General features: G+C 42.3%; 2 protein-coding genes and 1 long non-coding RNA gene across 3 annotated transcripts in view; 1 reads left to right on the plus strand and 2 right to left on the minus strand.

The window, feature by feature from the left end:
* Positions 1–22,374, plus strand: part of MIER1 (MIER1 transcriptional regulator) — a 94,196-nt gene that overhangs the window by 56,746 nt on the left and 15,076 nt on the right. The window contains exon 16 of the mRNA XM_033113583.1: positions 20,865–20,893. Coding sequence (XP_032969474.1) covers positions 20,865–20,893 — 29 coding nt within the window. The remainder of the gene's footprint in view (positions 1–20,864; positions 20,894–22,374) is intronic.
* LOC117026663 (uncharacterized) lies at positions 848–7,645 on the minus strand. Its single transcript, XR_004423801.1, has 3 exons — positions 6,353–7,645; positions 5,185–5,271; positions 848–3,665 (listed from the first exon to the last, which is right to left on the minus strand). It is a non-coding gene; the product is annotated as an uncharacterized LOC117026663 (long non-coding RNA).
* Positions 10,881–22,374, minus strand: part of SLC35D1 (solute carrier family 35 member D1) — a 44,903-nt gene continuing 33,409 nt past the window's right edge. Inside the window, exon 12 of the mRNA XM_033113595.1 lies at positions 10,881–14,608. Coding sequence (XP_032969486.1) covers positions 14,500–14,608 — 109 coding nt within the window. The 3' untranslated portion in view covers positions 10,881–14,499. The remainder of the gene's footprint in view (positions 14,609–22,374) is intronic.

The following is a 22,374-nucleotide window of genomic DNA, read 5'->3' on the forward strand; positions in this document are numbered from 1 at the left end:
GTAAGAGTGGGCACTTCGAATAAGGGAGGGTTTGTGAATTTCTATAGGCAAGGTGTGTGCTGACGATACTAGGGCTGTGTACTAACTAGCTCTCTATCACTGTTAAACACCAAATCAGAAAAAAAGTTTTTCCTAACTAGTATATAGTCCATACTCATAAAAATTGTCAGTGTGGAAAACCATCTAACATTATAATTTTAAAATATATAATGTATTTAAGTTATTATTGAGCTTCTGCTCTGCTGTGCAAAACAGACTAAAACCCCTGCCTTCCAGAAGTTATTTCAGTGCAGGTGTTGGCCGACTTTTTCTGTAAAGAGCTCGAGAGTAAATATTTTAGGCTTTGCAGGCCTTAAGTTTTCCTGAAACTGCTCTCTCTGCTGCTGTTGTGCAGAAGCGTCATAAACACTAAATGAAAGAGTGTTGCTGTGTTCCAGTAAAATAGTCACAAAAGCAGGTGGCCGGCACACAGGTCATAGTTTGCTGACCTTTATTCTTGTGACTTGATAGCACTTTTTAGTTTACAGCAGACTTTATATATATCTTTTTCAACAACCCTATATGGTAGATAGGTCATGTATGGTGACGTGTTTTAGAGGTAAAGACGCTATCTCAGAGAGAAGTATGTCTGTTTCCTTCACCAGGCTAGGGAAGTTTTCTGTCATTATTTCTTTAAATAGGTTTTCAATTCCTTGCTTTCTCTCCTCCCTCGTACGCCTATAATGTGAATGTTGGTACGCTTGATAATTGCCCCACAGTCCCCTTAAACTCTCCTCAATTTTTTGGGTTCTTCTTTTCTTTTTGCTGTTCTAGTTGGGTGTTTTCTACTACCTTACCTTCTACATCACTGTTTGGATCCTCTGCTTCATCTAATCTATTATTGATTCCCTGTAACATATTCATTTCTGTTATTGTATCCTTTAGTTCTGACTCGTTCTTTTTTATGGTTTTCGTCTCCATTTGTATGCTTCCTCTCTCTGTTGAAGTTCTCCCTGAGATCACTGAGCATTCTTATAACCAGTGTTTGGAACTCGGCATGTGCTAGATTCCTTATCTCCGTATCACTTAGTTTTTTTTCTGGAGCTTTGTTCTACTCTGTTATTTGAGACATATTTGTCTCTCCATTTTGGCTGCCTCCCTGTGTTTGTTTCTATGTATTAGGTAGGGCTGCTGTGTCTTCCAGTCTTAGCAGAGTGGCCTTATGTAGTCGGTGTGCTGTGGGGTTCAGTGGCGCAGTCCTTCTGGACACCTGAGCCACGCGCTCCAGGTGTGCTGTAGAGGTTGTGTGTGCCCTCTTGCAGTTGAGCTTCGGTTGATAATTGCACATCAAGGCGAGGGACTGACATGGGCTCATTGGTTGTGAGGACTGGCCTTGACTGCAGCGGAGGAGTTGTATGCAGGGGCTGATCCTACGGAGCGGGGTCATTTCTAGTTTTCTATCTTTGAACTTGATAATTCTCTCTTCCATCTGGTCTACTCTATTTCCGATGCTTTCTAATATATTCTTCACCTCATTTATAAGCTCTAGAACTTCTGTTTGGTTCTTTTTTATAGTTTCAGTCTCTTTGGTAAAGTACTCCTTCTTTTCATTCCTGAGCTCATTGAACTGCCCTTCTGAGTTTTCTTGTGTCTTGTTGACTTTCTTCATGACTGCAATCTTAATTCTCTGTCATTTAAATCAGCCTTCCATAACTTTGAGTTTGACTTCTGGAGACTTGTCATTTTCTTTCTGTGTTACCATGTTACCTGGGTCATTCATGGTACTTGGTGGATTGTTCTTCTGCCTGCACTTTTGAGGTTGTGAAGTATTTTCTTGTTTTGATCTTAACAATTCAGCAGATAGAGGTCTTTCTTTTGTTTTTGTGGTGGGGGATGTCCCTTTTGAGGTGAAAATTACCTCCCGTGTGCCTGGGGTAGTGGGTTTCCTGTGTCCAAGTCGCCTCAGTGTCTGGGTGAGGCACTGCCACCACGGTGGGAGGATGTGGCAGGTGGGAAAAGCCGGGTCTGTGAGCCTGCCACACTGCCTCCTCATTCCCAGTGGCTGCCAGACCGCTGTGCTGTAGCTAGGGGCCTGTAGACACTTCTCTGCGTCTGCTACCATGTTCTGCCGCCATGGGGAGGGGAAGCCGGCTTCTTGAGCATTGAGGCTGCTTCTGCCCTTACCCTCTGCCAGGCTGTAGTGTGGGGGTCGCACCGGTACTGTTAGCTCGGGCTGTGGCAGCTGTCAGACTGCATCTGCAGACCCCGTCCCTGTCTTCCCCCGTCCCGCTGCCTCTGTGCGTTCTAGTGCAGCCACCTTCAGGTGTACTGATGATGGCTCACTCAGGCATGCTTGTGTGGGAAGCAGAGGAACCTTTGTTGGATTAGAAATGTCTGCCTTGTAAATATAAGGGGAGATGCAAAGGGGCCTTCTCACTCCACCATGATGCTAACCTCCCTTGCTTTTTTATGAGCTCTGACTCCAGGAATTTTGAAACCTTTCTTTCCTCAAAAGGTCTCTGATTAATTGATGAAACAGCATCTCCCATTGCTTTTGTGTAATTTTATACCTCAACAGTCAAAGGAGAAGAAACATTTAACATGGATGTGCATGACTACATTGCTAGCCAGTCACCCTCTGGGTTCCACAGAGGGCCCTAAGTCCGTTTTTGTGGCTTGAATACTAGCAGTGTCACAGTTCTTTATTTCCTTCTTTAGTTGAATTTGAGGAGAGATAAAGTTTGCTGCTGAAAAGTCAACTCATCATCTATAGTTGCAAACTTTAGAAGCGTTTCTGAACCAGCATCATTTTATACCCATGCTGGTATTTACAAGGTATAAATGTATTAATCTAATGTTTGGAGCCACATGAATGGTTATCAGTGCTTCTCAATACTTCATTTCAGAACAAATAGCTCAGATGCCCTTGCACTTCCTTATCTCTGACTACACCTCATACTGTGTACTTCCATCTCAACCAAGGACAGTCTAAAATACGTACTTTATTCAGAATCCTGTCCAAAACACAGCCTTTTTATATCATACCACTTCTGTCCATCCCACTCGTCCATATTCAGCCATATTTCAAGGTTTCTCCTCTTGATTTGGCCACTACGTTGTAATCGTGTGATACACAAAACCCCTAAACTGCCTATCTATAAAATAAGCATGAACCCACTTGTGCCGGTATCACAAGGCTGTTGGGATTCTAAAATAACACATAAGAAAAATGTTATTTCTAGAGAGCACTCGATGAAAAGACTCAGTAGTACATAGAGGTCTACAATCCCTTATCGAAAAATCCTTGTGGCCAGAATTTTTCAGATACAGAGAGGTAAATATATTTTGAAACTCATCCACAGCAGGATCTCGAATCTATGGTAAAAGCACTTACGTCCACAATAAGATGTGTTCATACGCACACAAATTTCAGGTCAGGTGTTGCTGCCAAATGAATTTGGAAACAAACGCAAGGAAAAAACTTGCTTTTCGGAGCATCGTGGATTTCAGATCGCAAACTTGTAGCGGCCTTCACATTTTTGCCAGGACTCGGCCGTTGATCCCGATTGCCTTTATTTTGTTATGTAACTGGCAAAGAGGCGAGGAAACAGGAAGCCAGAAGTAAACTCACAAGGTACGCTTAGATGTGCACCGCAGCTCCCCCAGAACCCTCCACACTCAGCCTCCTGCAGAGCCAACGAGAAGCCTGTCAGTGAAGTAACTGGGAGAAAGGAACCTGCCAACGCCCAGATGTGGCCTTTCTGGAGCCTCCCATTCAGTCCTCATTTTACAAAATGGAAAACCTAAGGACCAGAATGGAAAACTGACTTGTCCCAAGTTCAGCAACATTGGACTGAGCCTCTTAGACAAGGTCAGATCCCTCTGTCCTTTTCCTTCATAGCATTCACTAGTTTATGTATTTGTGGCTAGAGTCATGGGCTCAACCCTTGGCCTATCAGTAGTCCCCATGGCCAGGGAAGTAAAGTACTATTAGCCACCCGTTAGCCGGCCATCACTGTGGCTGGCAGGTGGTTCTCATAAAGCGGCAGCTCCTTGTGGATTCATTTGGCTACAGGAGTTGGGGAAGAGGCAATCCTGGCTCCAAAGGAGCATGTGCTGGTCACCGAAGAAGGGTCATTAGGCAGCTAGAACAAACCTACTGCAAGGAAAATCATGTACCATTATTCACTGCTGTTGTATGTTCTGTGCTAAAGACTCGTAAAACAATCCTCACAACATTATTTCCCCCGATTTACAAATAGGGAAACTGAGCCACCGGGAGAAGTTGAAACACCGTTTCCAATGATCTGGATTTTGTTCACCTATTTTCTTAAGTTATATCTTTGCACTCAGGGAAGATGTGCCCAGGGAAGAAAGCAGATGATATTTGCAAATAACATATTCTAGCCTTTTTCCCACAAGTCTGAGTTCTGGAAAGGAGAAAGTCCCCCAGATGGGAAAGAAGGTGGTCAGTAGGTTCTGAAAACAGCTGGAATGCAAGTCTCGTTCCCTAGCAAGACATCAGAGGAAAAGCTGCGTGGGATGTAAGACAGGCTGGATTCCAGGAACTGGTACTTCTAGTAATAGAAACGATTACCATGCCAAAGTTTGGAATCTGTGATGCCACCTGCCTTCAAAGGACACCTCAGAATTAGTCACTGATGTTCAGTTGGGACCATGAAAGGTTGAATGCAGCTATTTTCCAGGCACTAGGCAATTCCCTTGACTCTTGTGTAACTTGAGAGAAGGATGGGGATTGAATATACTGCTAGGTGGTAAGATGGGGGAATACTCCAATCTGATTTAAAAGAATAAGCAATTTCTTCCACATTCAAACATTATACCATTCTGCCTATTCTAGGCAGCTCCGTGAGCTCAGAGCAAAAGGGAGGCCTTACAGGAAGGCAAATTTATATTTTGTAAAGCAGAGACTTTCTCAGTCACCACTCAGTCCAATAATGGAGCCTTCCTGTGCCTGTATCCTCAACCACTAAAATAAGGACAATAATACGATTTACTTTAAAGAATTGTTTGGAGTATTAAAATGTATCAGTATGTAAGGGGCTAAGAAAAAAATGCTTAACTCCCATGTAGCAAGTGCTCAGTAAATGGATTTTTACTGTGGTATGTAACAGGTACTCTATTCCATTGCTACCCTTCAGATACTAGCGTTTGGGGAAACACTTGGAAACCTAAGTTAAATACCTTTCAAAGTGTTCATGTTTGGTCTCCTGAAACTCAAATGGTCTCCTGAAGACATTCGATATAGGCAAAAAAGACATCACAGCTTTACTGATAAATGAAAAATAGAAAACAGTTTAGTTTCACCTGTTAACTCTACTTCCTAAAATAAGTCAGATCTTGTTTCTTTTCTGTGCTTTTTCACAGCACCGTAGGATCCCATCACTTCATCGCTTCTCAGCAGGCCTGTTAGTTACAGTAACCTTCTCCACCACTGTACTTATCTTACAGTCCTGCCCTTCTTTCACCCCCACCCACATGGCATCCCCATGTGATCCTGTTACCGTGCAAATCTGATGGACAGCAGTTCAATTTCGGCACATGGTGGTCACTGGGCCAAATCTAGCTGGTCGATTTTTTTTAATTTAAATTCATATACGTTTAAGCAGGTAGGTTCCACAAGCCCTACCACTTACTAGGTATTGTGTGTATTGATTTTATTCCTTCAGACTCATACTTTTCACCTGCCTGGCCTCTGTAAGATTTGGATTTGTCAATAGCTGACCTACAGTATATAATTCAAGTCATGTAGCCAGCCTGCTCTTTCTCCAATGAAGATGAGGTTATGTTTCTCCCTTGCTATTCTCAAAAACAGTAACTATTAATTGGCTGCTTTCTCTCTAAATGGATTCATTCAGGAAATATTTATTGTGTACCTACTGTGTACCTTGGCACTGTTCTTTGTGCCAAGGGACACAGCAAACACAGCAGACCAACATCTCCCTTCATAAAGCTTACATTTGATTAGAAGAGGAAAGTACTATGGGGATAAAGTCTGGGAGGGGACCAGAAAGTGCAGTGGGGTGCCACTGCAGATAGGCTGGTCAGGGAAGGCCCACAGAGATGAGGGCATGTGCTAAAGACATCGGGGGGGATACAGTGCATTCTAGGCAAGCAGATGCAGTGGTCCTGGAATGCTAGAGGGTTGTCCCCTCTGGTGTCTTGGGTGAGTCCTCGTTGTTTCTCAAGGATCAGCTCAACTGCCATTTTCCCAAGGACATGTTTCCATTACCATTCCCGGGCAGAATGACGTTCTTCCTCCCGTGCATTCTTATACCTATCTCAGTTCAGTGAATCTGTCATCATGTGTCCATATTGTCCTCAAAAATACGCATTTTAAAAACTAAATTACCTGAAGCAAAAGCAGACGTGAGGAGGCACTCCTGATGAAGCTGGCTCTCCTACTGCATTCTCCTAATACAGGGATGTTACCTGGATTCTTTGGAAAGAAAAGTTTTTGGAACCAAAGTACAGGTTTAAATTTACCAGCTAAGGAGGCTGGAGAAAGCCCTTAGCTTTGCTTAAGCCACCATTTGTGCAGTGGTAAAGTATTGTAACCCAGAAAGGCATGATAAAGGCCGAACTCCGCGAAAGCACATAGTAGGAACTCAATAAAGAATACGGCTTGTTCTTGGACAGCAAATGCTTTCGTCATTTACCCCCAGTGACAGCTGTTACCACAAGAGGGCACTATCAGCACAGCTGGAAAGGCAAAGCTGCTTTGCCTTCTCAGATTCCAGGGGCCACCAGATCATGCCTCAACTTTAAATCTGTGGGGTGTGAACTTGGAATGAAGACGGGCACTTGACATGCATATGTGGTGATGAGCCTGGGACACCGAGTCTACTGTAAGCAGACCAGGAGAAACAAGAACTTAGCCTGGTGGTGAAGAACAAAGGTCTTTTGAGTCAGACTGATGAGGGTTTGAATATGGTCCCCCAACCACGTTAGACGATTGTATCTCACTGAGCGTATCTGTAAAACATGGTGGTTCCAGGCCTTTGCTAGAGGTGGGTGCTAGCCCCAGTGAGCACTGTCTGGCTTGACAGATGCATGAGCAAACAGATGTGACAAGACCTGCGGGGAAGAAGTCCTGGGGGGACCTGTAACTGCTCACCTACTGTGAGCACACAGGCTCTGTGCTCTGCTCCTCTCAGCAGGGACTCTTCTGTGTCACTCCCCAATACTGACAGCCCTGTGCGAAAACCAAGTGAGACAAGACCAGCAAAGGCCTGAGTGAAAGCATATATATCACCAATTAGGGGGAAAAAGAAAAGTCAAACTAAGAGCACTTTTAAAAGCTGATGAAAACACATGCCTTAAGGACAGTCTCCTCAACAAATGATGTCAGGAAAACTAGATATTCACCTGCACACGAAGGGAGTGGCACACGTATACCATATACAAAAACGAACTAAAAATGGATCCAAGGTCTAAATGTAAGACTTAAAATTATGAAACTCTTAGAAGAAAACATAGGGGGAAAGCTTCATGACAATGGATATAGCAATTATCTCTTGGCTATGACACCAAAAGCAGTCAACAAAAGTAAAAGTAGATAAAACTGCATTACATCAAAATTAAAACTGGGAATCAAAGGGAACAAGAATGAAAAGGCAACCCACAGAAGGGGAGAAAACATTTGCAAATAATATAATATATTTGATAAGGGGCTAAACCTCAGAATATATAAAGTACTTTTAACAACTCAACAACAACAAAAAAATCCAATAAAAAATGCACTTGAATACAGTTCTCCAAAGAAAGTATGTAAATCACCAAGAAGCATATGAAAAGATGCTCAACACCACTAATCATTAGGAAAATACAAATCAAAACCACAAATAAGGTATTACCTCATACCCACTAGGATGCTATTATCAACGCAGAAACTAACATATAGAAGGTCTGAAAATAAACATTTCTAGCTAAGAGCTGGCCACAGAAGGCAGCCACATCTTAGGCCTGTAGTTTCCTTTACAGAGATCAATCTTTAAGTGAACCTATTGTCCTTTTGCAACTAAGATAGCATACCTTGGAAATGTCAGAAGAATCTCCTTTTCTGGACCCCAAATGGCACACTGCAGTCACAGGGCAGAAGACCACAGAACCCCTCATTGTTCTCTTGTTCCCCAAATACCATCTCTATGCGCTGTAAACGTTACTTATTAACTATCCAGTACCCACCAATGTGAAATAACTATGTGTCTATGTTTTACTTTTTTATCCAATCCCAGGGATTTCCCCACTTTGCTTTCTCCTGCCCCCATAATCTACCACCAATGGATTTCATGTAACCCTTCTAATGTCTCCTTTTATTTGAATGTATAAAATAAACTGCAAAACTGCCATTCTCAGAAGCATTTTTTCAATCCATTGAGATTTTGCTTCCCGGCAATTGTCAGTTTGGCTCAAATAAACTCATAAAAATTCTCTACATGTTTGGACATCTTTTAATTTGACACTGCCAAGCCAATCTGCAACACCAGTGCGTGTACTGCAGTTCTGTTCTGACACTACCTGGAGTTAGCATCAGACCTCAGATGAATGTCTCAGTTCCACAAGACCACCCCACACCCTCACTTCCAATGCAAATCACAAGTCCTCGTTGATACCTGAACTATACTGACTACTTACTAGTGATTTATTGTAAAAGGTATAACTCAGGAACAGCTAGAAAGAAGGGATGCACAGGGCCAGGGATGTGGGAAGGGGCCTGGCGCTTCCATGCCCTTTTCAGGCATATTACTTTCCCAGTACCTCCGTGTGTTCAGCAACCCAGAAGCCATCTGAACCTCAGTCAGGGGTTTTTATGGAGGCTTCTACTGTTGACATGATTGATAAAATCATTGGCCATAAGTGACTGATTTAACCTCTCCCCTCCACCTGGGGAGGTGGGCAGGGGACTGAAAGTTTCAACACAAATCACAGTGGTTCGCTACCCCAGCAACCAGCTCCATCCTCAGGGGGGGCTTTCCAAGACTCACCTCATTACCATAAACTCCGGAGTGGTTTAAAGACGGGCTCATTATGAATAACAAAAGACACCCATTTCACTTTTGTGGCTCTGGACCTGTTGCAGGAACTGGGAACAAAAATATAACAAAAGATGTTCCTATAGCTCTTACGTAGGAAATTACAAGGGTTTCAGGAGCTATATACCAAGAACAGGGACAAAAACCAAATACATATTTATCATAAATCACATCATCACAATGCTCAACAGTATTTTCTCTATTACTGGGTCTAAATCAACTCACCGGATGCTATCCTCTTAAATGTGGGCAGACTTAATGGTTCTTGATTGTCTTTGTGTGCACTTAAAGGAATTTTAATAATTGTGTTCAGGAAAAAGTATTTATTTGACACCTTTACAAAAATATTTAGGCACATAATTTTCATGTTTATGTCGACCCTCAGTACCCCTTAAAAACCCTAAAATGGTCATTTGGTAAATAGAATCTGTGTTGAAAAAATATTGTGATAGGACATTTGAAGACAAAAATCAGTTGATCATCAGCATGAGAAAGAAAACATTTATGACCAAAATAAATCTCTAAAAACAATTTTGTGAGACAACAAATCTAACCAGTAGATTTCTTTTAAAAAGTATTTTCAAACAAGAAAGCTTAAAAAAAGACCCATCATAGAACATCTCTTCATACCACGATGGAGTAGCATCCTAACATGAAGAACAGGTTTAGAAAACAGGGATGGTGCCCAAGGCTTACAAACACCCACAGCTGAGATGACCCCGGAGGCAGAGGCGTCCGCCATGCATTTAATTCGGAGAAATGAAGACGGAATGAGCGGGCTGCACAGGAATTACCTTAAGGTGACAAACTGGAAAAGCTTTAACTGAATCACCATTCTGAAGAGTAATTATCTTCCTCCAAGATAATTTTTTCATTTTTGAAATTTACTATCAACATATGACAAGTAATTTCATTTTTTAAAAACAGGTGGAATCACCTGCATCTCACACAATGGCCACAATTATATCCAGTAGGAATTTTTTAAAAGACCATGATCAGGAACGAAGCAAATGCAGTACAGGGTCACATTTTTCAACAAATACACGTGTTGCCCAGGCCTCTCACATTTATGAAGGATGGATTAAGAATCTTGTTTTGCCTACAGTTTCACCATAAAATGACAGTAACAAAAGCTGCCGAGTGCACGCTGCCTACTGGACAGTGTGCTGAGTAGTTTCACATCCATTATCTCATTTACTCTGATTATGATTTTTCTCTCAGAGAAGGAAAAAGCACAGCTTTGTTGATAGGGAACCAGTAACGAAGTTATGGGAAAGCAAGAATTCATGCAGCAGAGGGAGGAGAGATCCAGGCTATTCGTGGAATTTTAACAGCCTGGCACATCTCAAGTGCTATGACGAGTATCAGTGATAGAAGTCCTCTTGGATGAAAAAACTGCTTCAGCTCTAGGGGTGGGGCACCCCTAACCGGTGATACTGGTAACTACATAACTACAGGCAGCACATATGCGCGAATCACTCCTTTCATCTGTTTCTTTCTCAGGATTATGCATTACTTAAGAGCAAGAGTCATGTCCCATTCATCTCAGCTTCCCCAGAGCTTAGTGCTGTGTATTGGTTTGATAATGATTTCAGATCCACTTGTTTTGGACAAAAACGAAGCTGTTTTAAGAGTAAAGTTGTTTTGATGTAAGAGTGAAGATGTGTCATGATGACCTCATCTCAACTGTTGTCACAAGGAGCTCAGCAGCTGAGGGGAGTGCGTGCGGGCTTATCAATAAAAAACATCTGAAGATGTGACTACGGCAAGGGGACATGTAGACGAGAAGGAGTCTAAATGTTTGCGAAGAGAGTTTAGGAGGACTACTCAAGTGTTCTGTCCCGGCAAAGCCCTTCGGGCCAGCAGCTCGTGCATGGTCAGCAGTGGCGAGAGGCTGCAGCAGCCCCTCAGAGAACATCTTGCCCACCAGCTCTGGTGCTGTCATTCCCTAGCTATGTGCTCCAGCAATAAGGGTTTTTCGTTTTTGCACCAGCAGCTGGAAGTCAGCTGTCTGCTAGTTACGCTGTCTCTCCCGAGAACCAACCTTGTAGAAAAGGTACAACTCAACTAAACTTGGACTTCTTTCACCTCCCCTTGCATGGAACCATAGGGTAATTAATCTATCATTGCTTTGGAGTATGTTCTTTGTTATTGGCTTATGAAGAGACATTATTCTCTATACTATTGGCTTATGAAATATTACAATTTCCCACAATGTATGTTAAATACTGGCGAAACAATCTCAGTCTCTGAGCATAATCTGCCACCCAAAACACTTACCATCATGCCTGGCATAAAATAGATGCTTGGTAAATCTTTGCTCACTGAATGAGGCCACAGTAACAAGACCAATGCCAGGCCCCAAATCCTGGCTACAATTCCAAACCAGTCGTGTAAAACTCTGCTATTCTTTCCATGAAGATACTTTATCAGCTTTACTGACCTGAACTTCCCATGGATTCTTGATATAACAGGACTATGGAACACTTGCAAATGCACTTTTTTTTTTTAACCTACATGCAAGCTGGATCCTACAAATGATGGACTCACAAAATCAGCAGCCATATGAGGTAATTAAAAATCACCTGACATGTTGGCCCACCAGGGTTACTTGAATGGATCTGACACTGACAGCAGACTGGCCAAAGACTTCACAGTCACTAACTCAAAAAGGGGAGCCAGCAGTCGTAGAATTTGGCTTTCAAAATTCTTACCACAGCTCATCTGTCTCAGGGCAAATTAAAGATTCAACTCTAAGCTGCCTCTTTTTCATCCCAGGAGGAAGTTAATAGGTCAAAGAATTTTTCACCTGGTAAGATATCAACCTTGGGGCAAAATCCAGACATCTGGGCAGTGTAGAGTACTAGATAAATCTCTAGTGTATATAACCAAGCCTGCGCATAACAAACAAACTCCAAAATAGCTGGCCAGCTTATTCAATCTCCAACTTCCCCAGGCTGCTTTCTCTTACTTGAAAGGTTGGTGGCAGTTGAAGGGGGCATCCAGGAATCAGAACATGGACAGGCAGAAGCTGCAAGTTGTTCTGTTGCTTGTGGTCAGTCAGAAAGCTCAGCAGAGGCCAGGGGCCCTGAGGTCATGTGCATTCTGCTGGGGTTCTAGCTCAACACCTCTAAACACATCCAAAGGCCTTTCGTGATGAGAAGTTCTATAATACAAATTATTTCTAAAGTCAAAATTCCTTCCTTCTTGGGGCTAATAGAAGGAACAGAACTGCTAAAATTAGCTCTCACAATGGCTTTCCACTGTACCCACATAAAACCAGGCAGTGCCAGGCAATAGTCACAGTCAGAAGTGCGAATCACAAGAGGCCAGCCTGGAAGTCAGATAAAAGCTCTGGTTTACAGAGGGACCCATCATTCTCCCTGATTTATAAGGCCTATTCCTCTGACCCCAAATTCAATCAACTGCTTGCCTCCTTGAAAGAGCTCAAGCTAACTCAGCTAGTATTCCCGTTTCCTCACTCCCCCAGAGGAGAAGGACAGTTAATCAATGGCAGCATGGTTCAATGGAAAAAATACAAATTTTGACTCATCAGCTAATCACCTACTTTCTTTCTTGTTTTCTCATAAGTAAAACAGATAGTAAGAACCACCTGACACAAGATAAGGTCCTAGTCTCCCACTGGAATTTTCTCAGATCAGATGATACTGGAAAAAAGTGATCCTTAGGACCTCTTACATGGAGCTTATAACTTGGAAGTTGGTCGTGAGGCTAATTCTAGAGATCCAGCACCATTGGCCAGGCTTTAATAAAGATAAACCAAAATAAGGGGAAAGCATTAATATGAAAATGACCTCAATATAATTCTTCAAAAATAAATTCAAAACCTACCAGGGCTCCTGTTGAGGCACCAAAATATTAATTGTTTAGGTCAAAGGAGCCCAGTGGATTCTAAACCCAGTGAAACAAAAGGTGTGTGCACCAGCAAGGTACCCAGCCTCTTGTATACTCACTGCACAACTGGCCTGAGCAAACACTCATCCCCAAAGTCAACGGATGTCTCAAGTCACAGGACTGTGTCTGAGTTAACACCCACCCCACCCAAAGAGACAATTCATACAATGTCCATTCACAGCTCTCCCCACTGGTCTTGAGAGAAGCTGGCATGCTCATTAAGTGAGCCAAACTACATGGGATGTAGGCAGCAGTATCCAAAGGAGAGAGGTATACTTATGCTATTTCAGGAGAAAGCAAGGTGACACCTCTAACACTGACACTGCCAGAACTAGAACAAGCCTTGACACTACATATAGCCAGCCTTTCCCCTCCAACCAATATATTCAGAAATGCAAGAGCTACTCATATTGATTCAAAGAGGAGTGAAAAGAGTGGCAACTAAACCCAGAAAAGGGAAGCATGGGGAAATAGCTGGTGGCCACCTTGCCTGCCTGCCATTCTCACTCAGAGAAAGGCTGAGCTGCATAGTTTACAAAATGCAGCTCTTCACATGCATGCCCTCATACTGCAGCGTTTGCTTTCACCCCGTTGTAGGGTAGGTAGGGCAGGTGCTTTTAACCCCCTTTACAGATTTGCAGGTTCTGAGAACTGAGAAACGTTCTGTGTTGTTCATAGTCACAATGTCTTCTGAATGGACCGACACAGCTAAGTTCTCTGTCTTACTCTTGATCACTATAGCAGGAGTGAGATCACTTAACTACTTCCACAAACATCTCTGTACCCCCAGCACTTAGTACAATGCCTGGCACATATTAGGTACTCAATACATTTAGGTTGAATGAATGAAGCAGATGGATGAATAAAGGACTTAAAGACCTACTTCTTCCATCCCTTCTTTACCCCCATCCAACACAACAAAGAGGGAATGGCACATTTTCAAGGAATGCACTGTGCTCATACCACAAGACCTCAGGAAAGCCAACAGGGAAAGCCATACACTTCAAAGCCCCATATATTTTTTTAGTGCCAAAGTTGTCATCTTTGGCAAATGCGGTGACGGTATCCTTGTGAAGAAAATGCAATCGTTACAAAATCTAATTCAAGAAGAGAAGTTTCAGATACTTGGCTGCATTTCCAGAAGGAGGAAGGCTAAAAACTGCCTCGAGACGCAGCAATGATTTGAATGATGAAGCTCCAGTTGGAGCACTGTCTATATGCAGCTCTCAGGGACACCTGGATAGCAAACTATGAAATAAAGTATTTTCAAAACACTGATGTTTCACTGTCAGTACAAAAGAAAAATAAATTAAAAAGCCCGGTGCATTTTCCAGTCTGATATAAATTAATTCAAATGGCATATTTAAAATAGAGTCAATTATAAGTTTCTCTCATAAAATATTAAAAGGCAGCAATCAATCCTCAGATTGTGTAAGTGCAAAGGAATGGTATTTTTCTCTATAATCAAGACCCCTCAGTCTCTGTAAGAACTGCCAGTGTTCCGAGTTGATCAAACACTCGGGCCTCCATCGTCCAAGCAATCCTCTGGTCATACGGCTCCTTTCCCCTTAATGTCCAGCTTGTTACTGGCCTCTGACTGTTTGCTCAGCTGCTCTTCAGAGAAAGTGATGTAGGAATACACCAGGCTCCCAGCAATGCTGCAAAACAGAACACCACCATCAGGGAGGAAGGGAGGAATGGCAGATGTAAGGGGGAGAGTATGAGGGGGGAGCTGCCTTTATAAATTAACAGCACATACAATTAAAATAGATACAGCAGTTTCATCTGCCATACTAGAGACACGCCCTTATCATGGTGCTATCCACTGTTGTCGATGCTTTGGGAAAACGTCTGCACATAGTAGCCCGCAGGAGTGCCAATTTTTACAACCTTTCTGGAAGACAATTTGTTGCAATAAAAAACTTTAAAATTCTGCTTATCCTTTGACCTAGCAATCTACTTCATTGATGAATTGTGTACATCTTCATAGACTTACCGACAAAGTCTTTACCACAAAATTTATAATACCAGAAAATTAGATAAAGGGTAAATGTCTCACAGTGGGGAATTATATAAATTCATACAATAGAATACCATGCATCCATTAAAATGATACAAAATAAAAACAGGCAATGACATCTTAAATGAAAAAATAATCTCACAAAACATTAAGTATTATCTAATCCCATTTTATTTAAATGAACATGAGTATGTACATTGCTATGTATCAGAATGAAGTCTGGAGGGAACACAACAAGAATATTAAGAATGGTTACATCTGGATGGTCAGATTATAAGTGATTTCTTTTTTATTTGTATTTTCTACATTTTCAAAAATAAGCATTCCATACAAAGAAATGTTCTTTTTAATAAGTATGAAAATCATCCCAATAAGTAAACATGCAAACCCTGGGAGATTCAGAGAGTAGGTTTCTCTTTGACTATAATCCAATTCACAGTAGAGAACCTATCGTCTGAGCCCTCTGACTCTGAGTTGATTGCTGGTACCCCTCGCGTGTGCACCACACCTACCTCCAGGAGGCTTCATTCTTTTGGAACACTGATTACTCTTATCTGTTCCCTGTGGGGACCTCAAACCTACCTGGGATACACAGCTTCCTGCTCCAATCACTAAACGGAAAATAAGGTGGAGGAGCTCAGAAAGCCGATACCAACAGGCTGCCCTGACCTGCTCTTCCACTGAGCCTGCCACCCAGGACTCCCTTGGGCATCCAGTTGGCAGCCTGGCCTGGGCTCTGCTTTCAGACGCTTTTCAGATGCCTCTGCCCTGGGTTTGGCCCCTACCTTCTGCTTGACCACTTGACTTGGAAACTTGCTGCTTATTAGAAATTAGTTCTACTGTCCTCTGGGATGTGGAGTCCCAGACCAGCTACAGCAGAGTGAGAGATGCTGAACTCCCACAAATAAGGAAGCGAGATCAGGCACTCACAGCACTAAATAATCAAATTGTGACCATTTATTAAAGTCTACTATGTGCCAAGTATTTTACATACATCTCCTGCTATTGCAGTATCTCTGCAAGGTGCTCATTTAGAGATGAAGACTCTGAGTCCCAGAGTAATAAGGTAACTTGCTCAGGGTCACAAAGCATCCTAGTGATGGACCAGAAGGAAACCCAGGTCAGTCTGATTTTCTCTCCTGAACTGGCTTGCTCCACGATGGCCCCTGCTCCACTTGATATTGCAGTTGCCTGTCCTTATTTTGTCCCCATCAGCCTACAAAGTTCCCAAGGCCTTACTCTTAGCTCTACAGAGTCCCAGTACAGGCCTGGCACTTTGCAGCACAGCACAGAAAATAACTGCTGAGCTGAATATCCACTGTGGCCCCCTTCAAAGAAAGGATCCTTGTTAGTGCAATCCTTGCACCACTACTCGTAGCTTTGCCTTCTTCATCTGGTAGCTTTATTCCATTGATTTCATTTTCATTTTTTAGAATTTGATCTCTCTGACTCTTCTGGAAACTTTTTCTAGTGTATCAAGTAGATGATTTTCCCTGGTAGCTGGGCGAGAACCTAAGGAGGTGGCTTCTGTCAACTTCCTGTCTGAAGCTAAAAATTCTGTGAGTTTCCCGTGTACACCTACGTGACAGTAAGTACCCCTTTGCCTCCAACCCCACCCCAGCCCCCAAGGTGGAAGCACTGCTCCTCCTTGCTGTCATCCCATCCTGCTCTAGACTCCGCCTCCCACGACAACCTAAAACATAGCAATACTCTCTTTTTCTGCTGTCAAGACAATCTTTGATGGACAGAAATAACGGAGTGACGCAGGATCCAAGAAGACAAGGAATGCCCTGGGACTTACTCCAGGCCTGGTCCTTATGGTGATGCTGGACCCTACAGTCGTGTGTGTGCAGTTAGTGTAACGAAAAACCATGGATGCTGGAGTTAGGTCTTGGTTCAAATATTGAATATAATGCTACTCCTGTGCCCCCAGGCAAATGATTCATTTCTCTGAGATACTACTCCTGTATAAATAAAATAAGAATAATACTATCCATCTAGGCTTGAGGATGAAGGAAGAAGCTGGCCCTACTCCTGGCACGTATTAGGCAATCAGGAAATACTTATTCCGTCTCCCTGCTTCACTGTCAGCTCTGATACTTACCAGCTGTACTGTTAACAAAAGGCAGGGTAGTATAATAAGATTTAACCTGATGCAAGAGGACACTCTGTTGCCACATAACCAGAGCAAAACCAAAACACAGAGACTACTGTTCTAGACTCTGGAGAATAAAGAGCACAGACTTTCAGATTCTCACAAGTTCCAACATAAAAAAATCTTTCATCTCATCTTTATTCCTGACTTGATGGCCATCCCTGAATCACCTGAAGAGAACTGAATATTCATCGACAAGGATACCATGTGCCAAGCAGTGAGGAGTTCATGCTTTGGAAAGGAATATACAGTTGGCAGGGGCTAGGGGCACCGACCCCTCACGCAGTTGAAAATCCGTACATTAACTTTTGACTCCCCCAAAACATGACTACTAGTAGCCAACTACTGACTGGAAGTCCTACTGATAACACAGTCGAGTAACACATACTTTGTATATGTATTATACACTATATTCTTACAATAAACTAACCTCGAGAAAAGAAAATGTTATTTAAAAAATTATAAGAAAAAATACATTTACAGCATTGCATTAGGTTGGTGCAAAAGTAATTGCGGTTTTTGCAATTATTTTACCTTTTAAATCACAATTACTTTTGCACCCACCTAACACGTAAGTGGACCCGCACAGTTCAAACCTGTGCTATTCAATTGCTTCCTAGCAGTTTTGGGAGTGCCAGGAAACTGAGAACAGGATGGAGAAAAGAAAGGAAGAATCCAGAGTTTTTTCTTGTCTTCTTTTTATATTTGAGGGGAGAACCTGTATCTGAATTTTTATCTATCACTACCAAATGATTCAGAACCTTCTACTACTTCAAAAAAATGAACTTCTCATTAATCTACTGGCTCCATACACATTCACATTAAAGTGGATGACGTCTGGTACTCTGGAATTGGTATTTATATATTCGACCATCTTAAATATTCCTTTCTTAAAATATCAAGCAATTCTCCATCTGCCTAATATTCAGATCCCAGTACTACCAACTATTAATTCACTGAGACCTGCTGTGGCAGACGCAGCCAGGAGATACACAGACGAGAAAGACAAACCTCCAGCGCCCTGCAGACGGGCCTAGCTAAAACACTGCGAGACTGAGGGGAAAGTACTAAGCAGTGCCGCTTCCTCTGCAGGATCCACTTCTGACCTCCCAGAGCTGTGCAAACACAACCTACCTCCTCGGCCTACCGCCATGCACATGATTTACCAGCTGCGCACAATGAGACGGCCATTCTACACATACATACTAAAAATGCCTTCAATAGAGCAACTTCATGGCCAGGAAGCGAGTCCCAAGGTCCAGGCTGCCTCCATCTCTCCTGGTAGCTGACACGTTTGTTCCTGTATCTAGCCAGGGAGCTCTGCCTCTTAGACTAGACCCTACCTTCTCTATGCCATATGTAAAATATGTCAATCCACTCCAAAACCTATGAAGCAAGACAGTTTGGCTTCTGCTGTTTCCTAATACACACATTTCTTGCGACATAATTAAAGATGGGCTTCCGGGTACATTCTTCCTACAGCGACCAGGGACACTCATTCTTAACTCCTAAGCAGCCTTTTCTCATCTTTCTCACCAGCCAAATAAAGCAGGGCTGTGTTGCCTCTGTATTTATCACTACCCAGAGCTTTCTAATCTGAATAGAGAGAAACACTATTTCTGGTGACACAGGGTCGAGTAAAAAGCATGTAACTGAGGACTCACATTTACAAAGCTCTGTGATGTGGGACAAGTTACTTAACCTGTCAAAGCTTTAGTTCCCTCATTTGTCAATAGTGATGAGAATACCACTCTTACAGCACTGAAGTGAGAATTAAATTACCTAATTTATTTATATAGCAATATATTATATAATTATGGCAAGTTATATATTGTAACTAAATTACAGTATATACACTTAATTACACTATGTATACTTAAATTACACAACAGGTTAACTGGAAGACAGTAGACAATCAAAAGGTTAATTAGAATACAACAGACATCCAATAGGGATAAAAGTCAAAATACCACGGCCCACCAGGGGCTAATACTGCCAAAAAGCAAGCAGAAGAAAAGGGTTTGGGCAGTTGCTGCTTCCCCTCATCTTCACGGCTGTACACCCATTCACCCAGAAAAGCCAGGGGTCCTAAGTGTGGTACGGCCTTTCCAACCGGGCCTTCTCTGCATTGTGAGTAAGCCTTGACCTCACGTCCACTCTCTGTCGTTTATTAGTAATTCTCAGAGTTTTCCTAGTCAGGTATTCAGTTTTCCTCTGTCATGAGATATGCGAGACCCCTCACAGTCGGGGGCCAAGCCAGCTTTTCCAGGATTAGCCCTGGGAAATCCTTCGTACTCTGATCGTACTGGGGTACCTACTGCTTATCCATCTAACGTCTGCATTTCCAGCTCCACAGTTCTGCCCACGCAGAGCCCAGTGAATGGAACGCAGTGCCCGCCGTTCTCTTTCCCACCGCTCCGGATCCCACTTACTGCTCAAGGCCCTTTCCTCTAGGAAGTCTCCCAAGCAACTCTCTGTGTGACTGTGGTTCCGACACTATCACCACCTGTATTCGTATTCCGGGGGCCAGTCTGGATAGCTACTTTGTGACGCTCGTGTGATAACACTGTTGCAAGCTCTTTAGAGAGCACGTATAAAGAAGTGCCTCCTCGTTGCTATTGTTCGTGCCACGTAGAGGCCTCCTGGTACTGTAAGTGCTGTATGATCCTCACGTAAAGGAAAGCCACTGCTATTAACACAACGCTTTCACACTTCCCCTCCTCCCTCAGTCTAATCTCAGCACAGTGGCCAGAGCGATCCTGTGACAACAAAAGCACATCATGTCACTGCTCTATTCAAAATCCTCCATCTCTCTTAACAGTAATCCCTAACGTGCCCCTCCACCCCATCTCATTCACTCAGTGCACACCGGCCACACTGGCCTCCTTGTTCTTGAACACCCCGCACACTCCCAGTTCAGGACCTCTTCACTTGCCCTTCCCTCCAGAAACCAATGTGGCTCCCTCCCTCCGTTTCTTAGGTCTTCACACAACATGTGACCTCAGTAAGTGCTCCCACTCCTGCAGTCCGCTGTATACCCCGTATACCTCCTGCCTTGCTTCAGTTTTCTCCAGCACTATTTGTCACAGCTAACATTATCACCAGCAAATAATTCCCTCATTGATCTCTTCATTCATTTTCTGTTTCCTCTACTAGAAACAAAACTCCACAAAGGGCAAGGATTTTGATCAGTTTTGAGAGCAGCTCTGTCTCCATTGCCTAAAACAATGTTTGGTACCTGGCAGGTACCTACCACGCATTTGTTTATGAACCAATGAATCTTCCCAGCTAGATAATAAATTTCCTAAAGATAAAAATTAGTCTATGGCTTTGCATGCACTAAGTAGTCATCCTCTAATATAAGTACAGAAAGGGTTCAACGATTCTGATTCCTCCTGCCTTGTGTGCAAAGGGAGACAGGAGAATAAAGACAAGTCAGTGGTAAGGCAGGAAGTAAGCGAGGAGACTTGGGAAATATTCAAAACAAAGAGGGGCCATTTTAATCTCTCACAGGGCTAAATCAGGGGGCAGATTTTTACAGTCAGATCAGGGTTAGAATCTCAACTCTGATTCTGACTATGGTAGCTGTGTGACTTTGGGCAAGTGATTTCACCTCTCTGAATCTCAATTTCATTATCATGTGAACTAGGGGAATGATTAAATGAGATTACACTATAAAGGCAGCCATCATTTACTAGGTACTCAATAAACATTAACTTTCTATCTGTTGCCTTCACAGATACCTATTTATGTCCTTTCTATAATCAGGTAAGTGTTGGTCTGTGCACAGACTTTAAAAATAGAAGTGCCTTAGTCACCGAAGTCTAGCCAGGATGGGAACCATTTTATCTGCCTAGGAGTTTCAGGATAACCTCAATGGTACAGACACTTTCGAAAACAGTTTAGAAATTTCTTATAAACATACACTTACAACACAACCCAGGAATTCCACTCCTAGGTATTTAGCCCAAGTAAAATGAAAACCTACATTCACATAAAAACTTCTAAGCAAATGTTTTAGCAGCTAAAAAAAAAAACAGCTGAAAACTGGAAACTACCCAAATGTCTTTCAACTGGTGAATGGATACACAAACTGTGATATATCCATTATGGAATAATACTTAGCAATAAAAAGGTACAAATTACTGACACATACAACAATATAAAATTTCAAATGCAACATGGAATCTCAAATGTAATATGTTAAGTGAAGGAAGTCAGACCAAAAGCTACATAATATTATATATTATTATATGATATTTTGGGTACTATATGGATAGAAAACAGATATTTATTAGTGGCAGAAGGTAGGGGAAGAGTTTCAATGAAAAGGGATAAGGGGAGATATTTTGGGGAGGTAAAACAATTTTTTATATCTTGAATGTGGTGTGGTAGTTATATGGCTGTATGCATTGTCAAAACTCATAAAACTGTACATTAAAAGGGCTGAATTGTATAGTACTTAAAACTATATTAATTTTTTTTAAATGGACGAATAAAAAAGAATCAAAGATAAGGATGAGTTCGGGAGATTCTGAGAATTCCAGCCTGGGCAGTTACAAGGATGATAATATCATTTTATCTGGAAAGGCAACATTTCTCAGGTCAAAGCCACAGGCCAGAGCCCATCACTAACAGAAGTACAGACGCATGTTCCGTCATCACCCTTTACTATATTCCCCACCCTCTCTGTTGCTTTTTGGGGCTTGGATGAGCACTCCAGAGAATGACCACTGGAAAAAGGCATTTAGCGGAGTTGGAGACAATCAGGCTCTCAACAGAACCCTACTGAAAAAAGAGCCTCCTTAAATCACAGAATCAAATTTGAATGGAACTGAGAAGCTACCAATGCAAACCTCCTGCTTCCTGCACTTGAATCATACCAGAAAGAGGGCTATTTAAACTTTTCTTAAAACCACAAAGAAACTAGGCAGGATGGAGGGGAGCTAGATATATCTGGGTTTAATCATAGAATCCTTTACAGTTCACTTAGTGATTTCCTTCAAAAACAAAAGTCAGTCAAGATGGAATGACACCATTTCTAATCAAAGTAAAATCTAATAAATAGCCACTTTAAGTTTGGTTTTACATTAAAAAAAAGTAATGTGCACAACCTATGAGTCTGCTTACTAACTAGTGGAAGTCAAGAAAATGTAAACAATAAAACCATAATTTTCATTTTAAAGAGAAAAAGTGGAAAAAAATCAGACTATATGTATTTTCCTTTACAAAAGCTGAAAAGCACATGG

Source organism: Rhinolophus ferrumequinum, chromosome 9, assembly GCF_004115265.2.
Source record: "Rhinolophus ferrumequinum isolate MPI-CBG mRhiFer1 chromosome 9, mRhiFer1_v1.p, whole genome shotgun sequence".
In the NCBI taxonomy this organism is placed as follows: Eukaryota; Metazoa; Chordata; class Mammalia; order Chiroptera; family Rhinolophidae; genus Rhinolophus; species Rhinolophus ferrumequinum.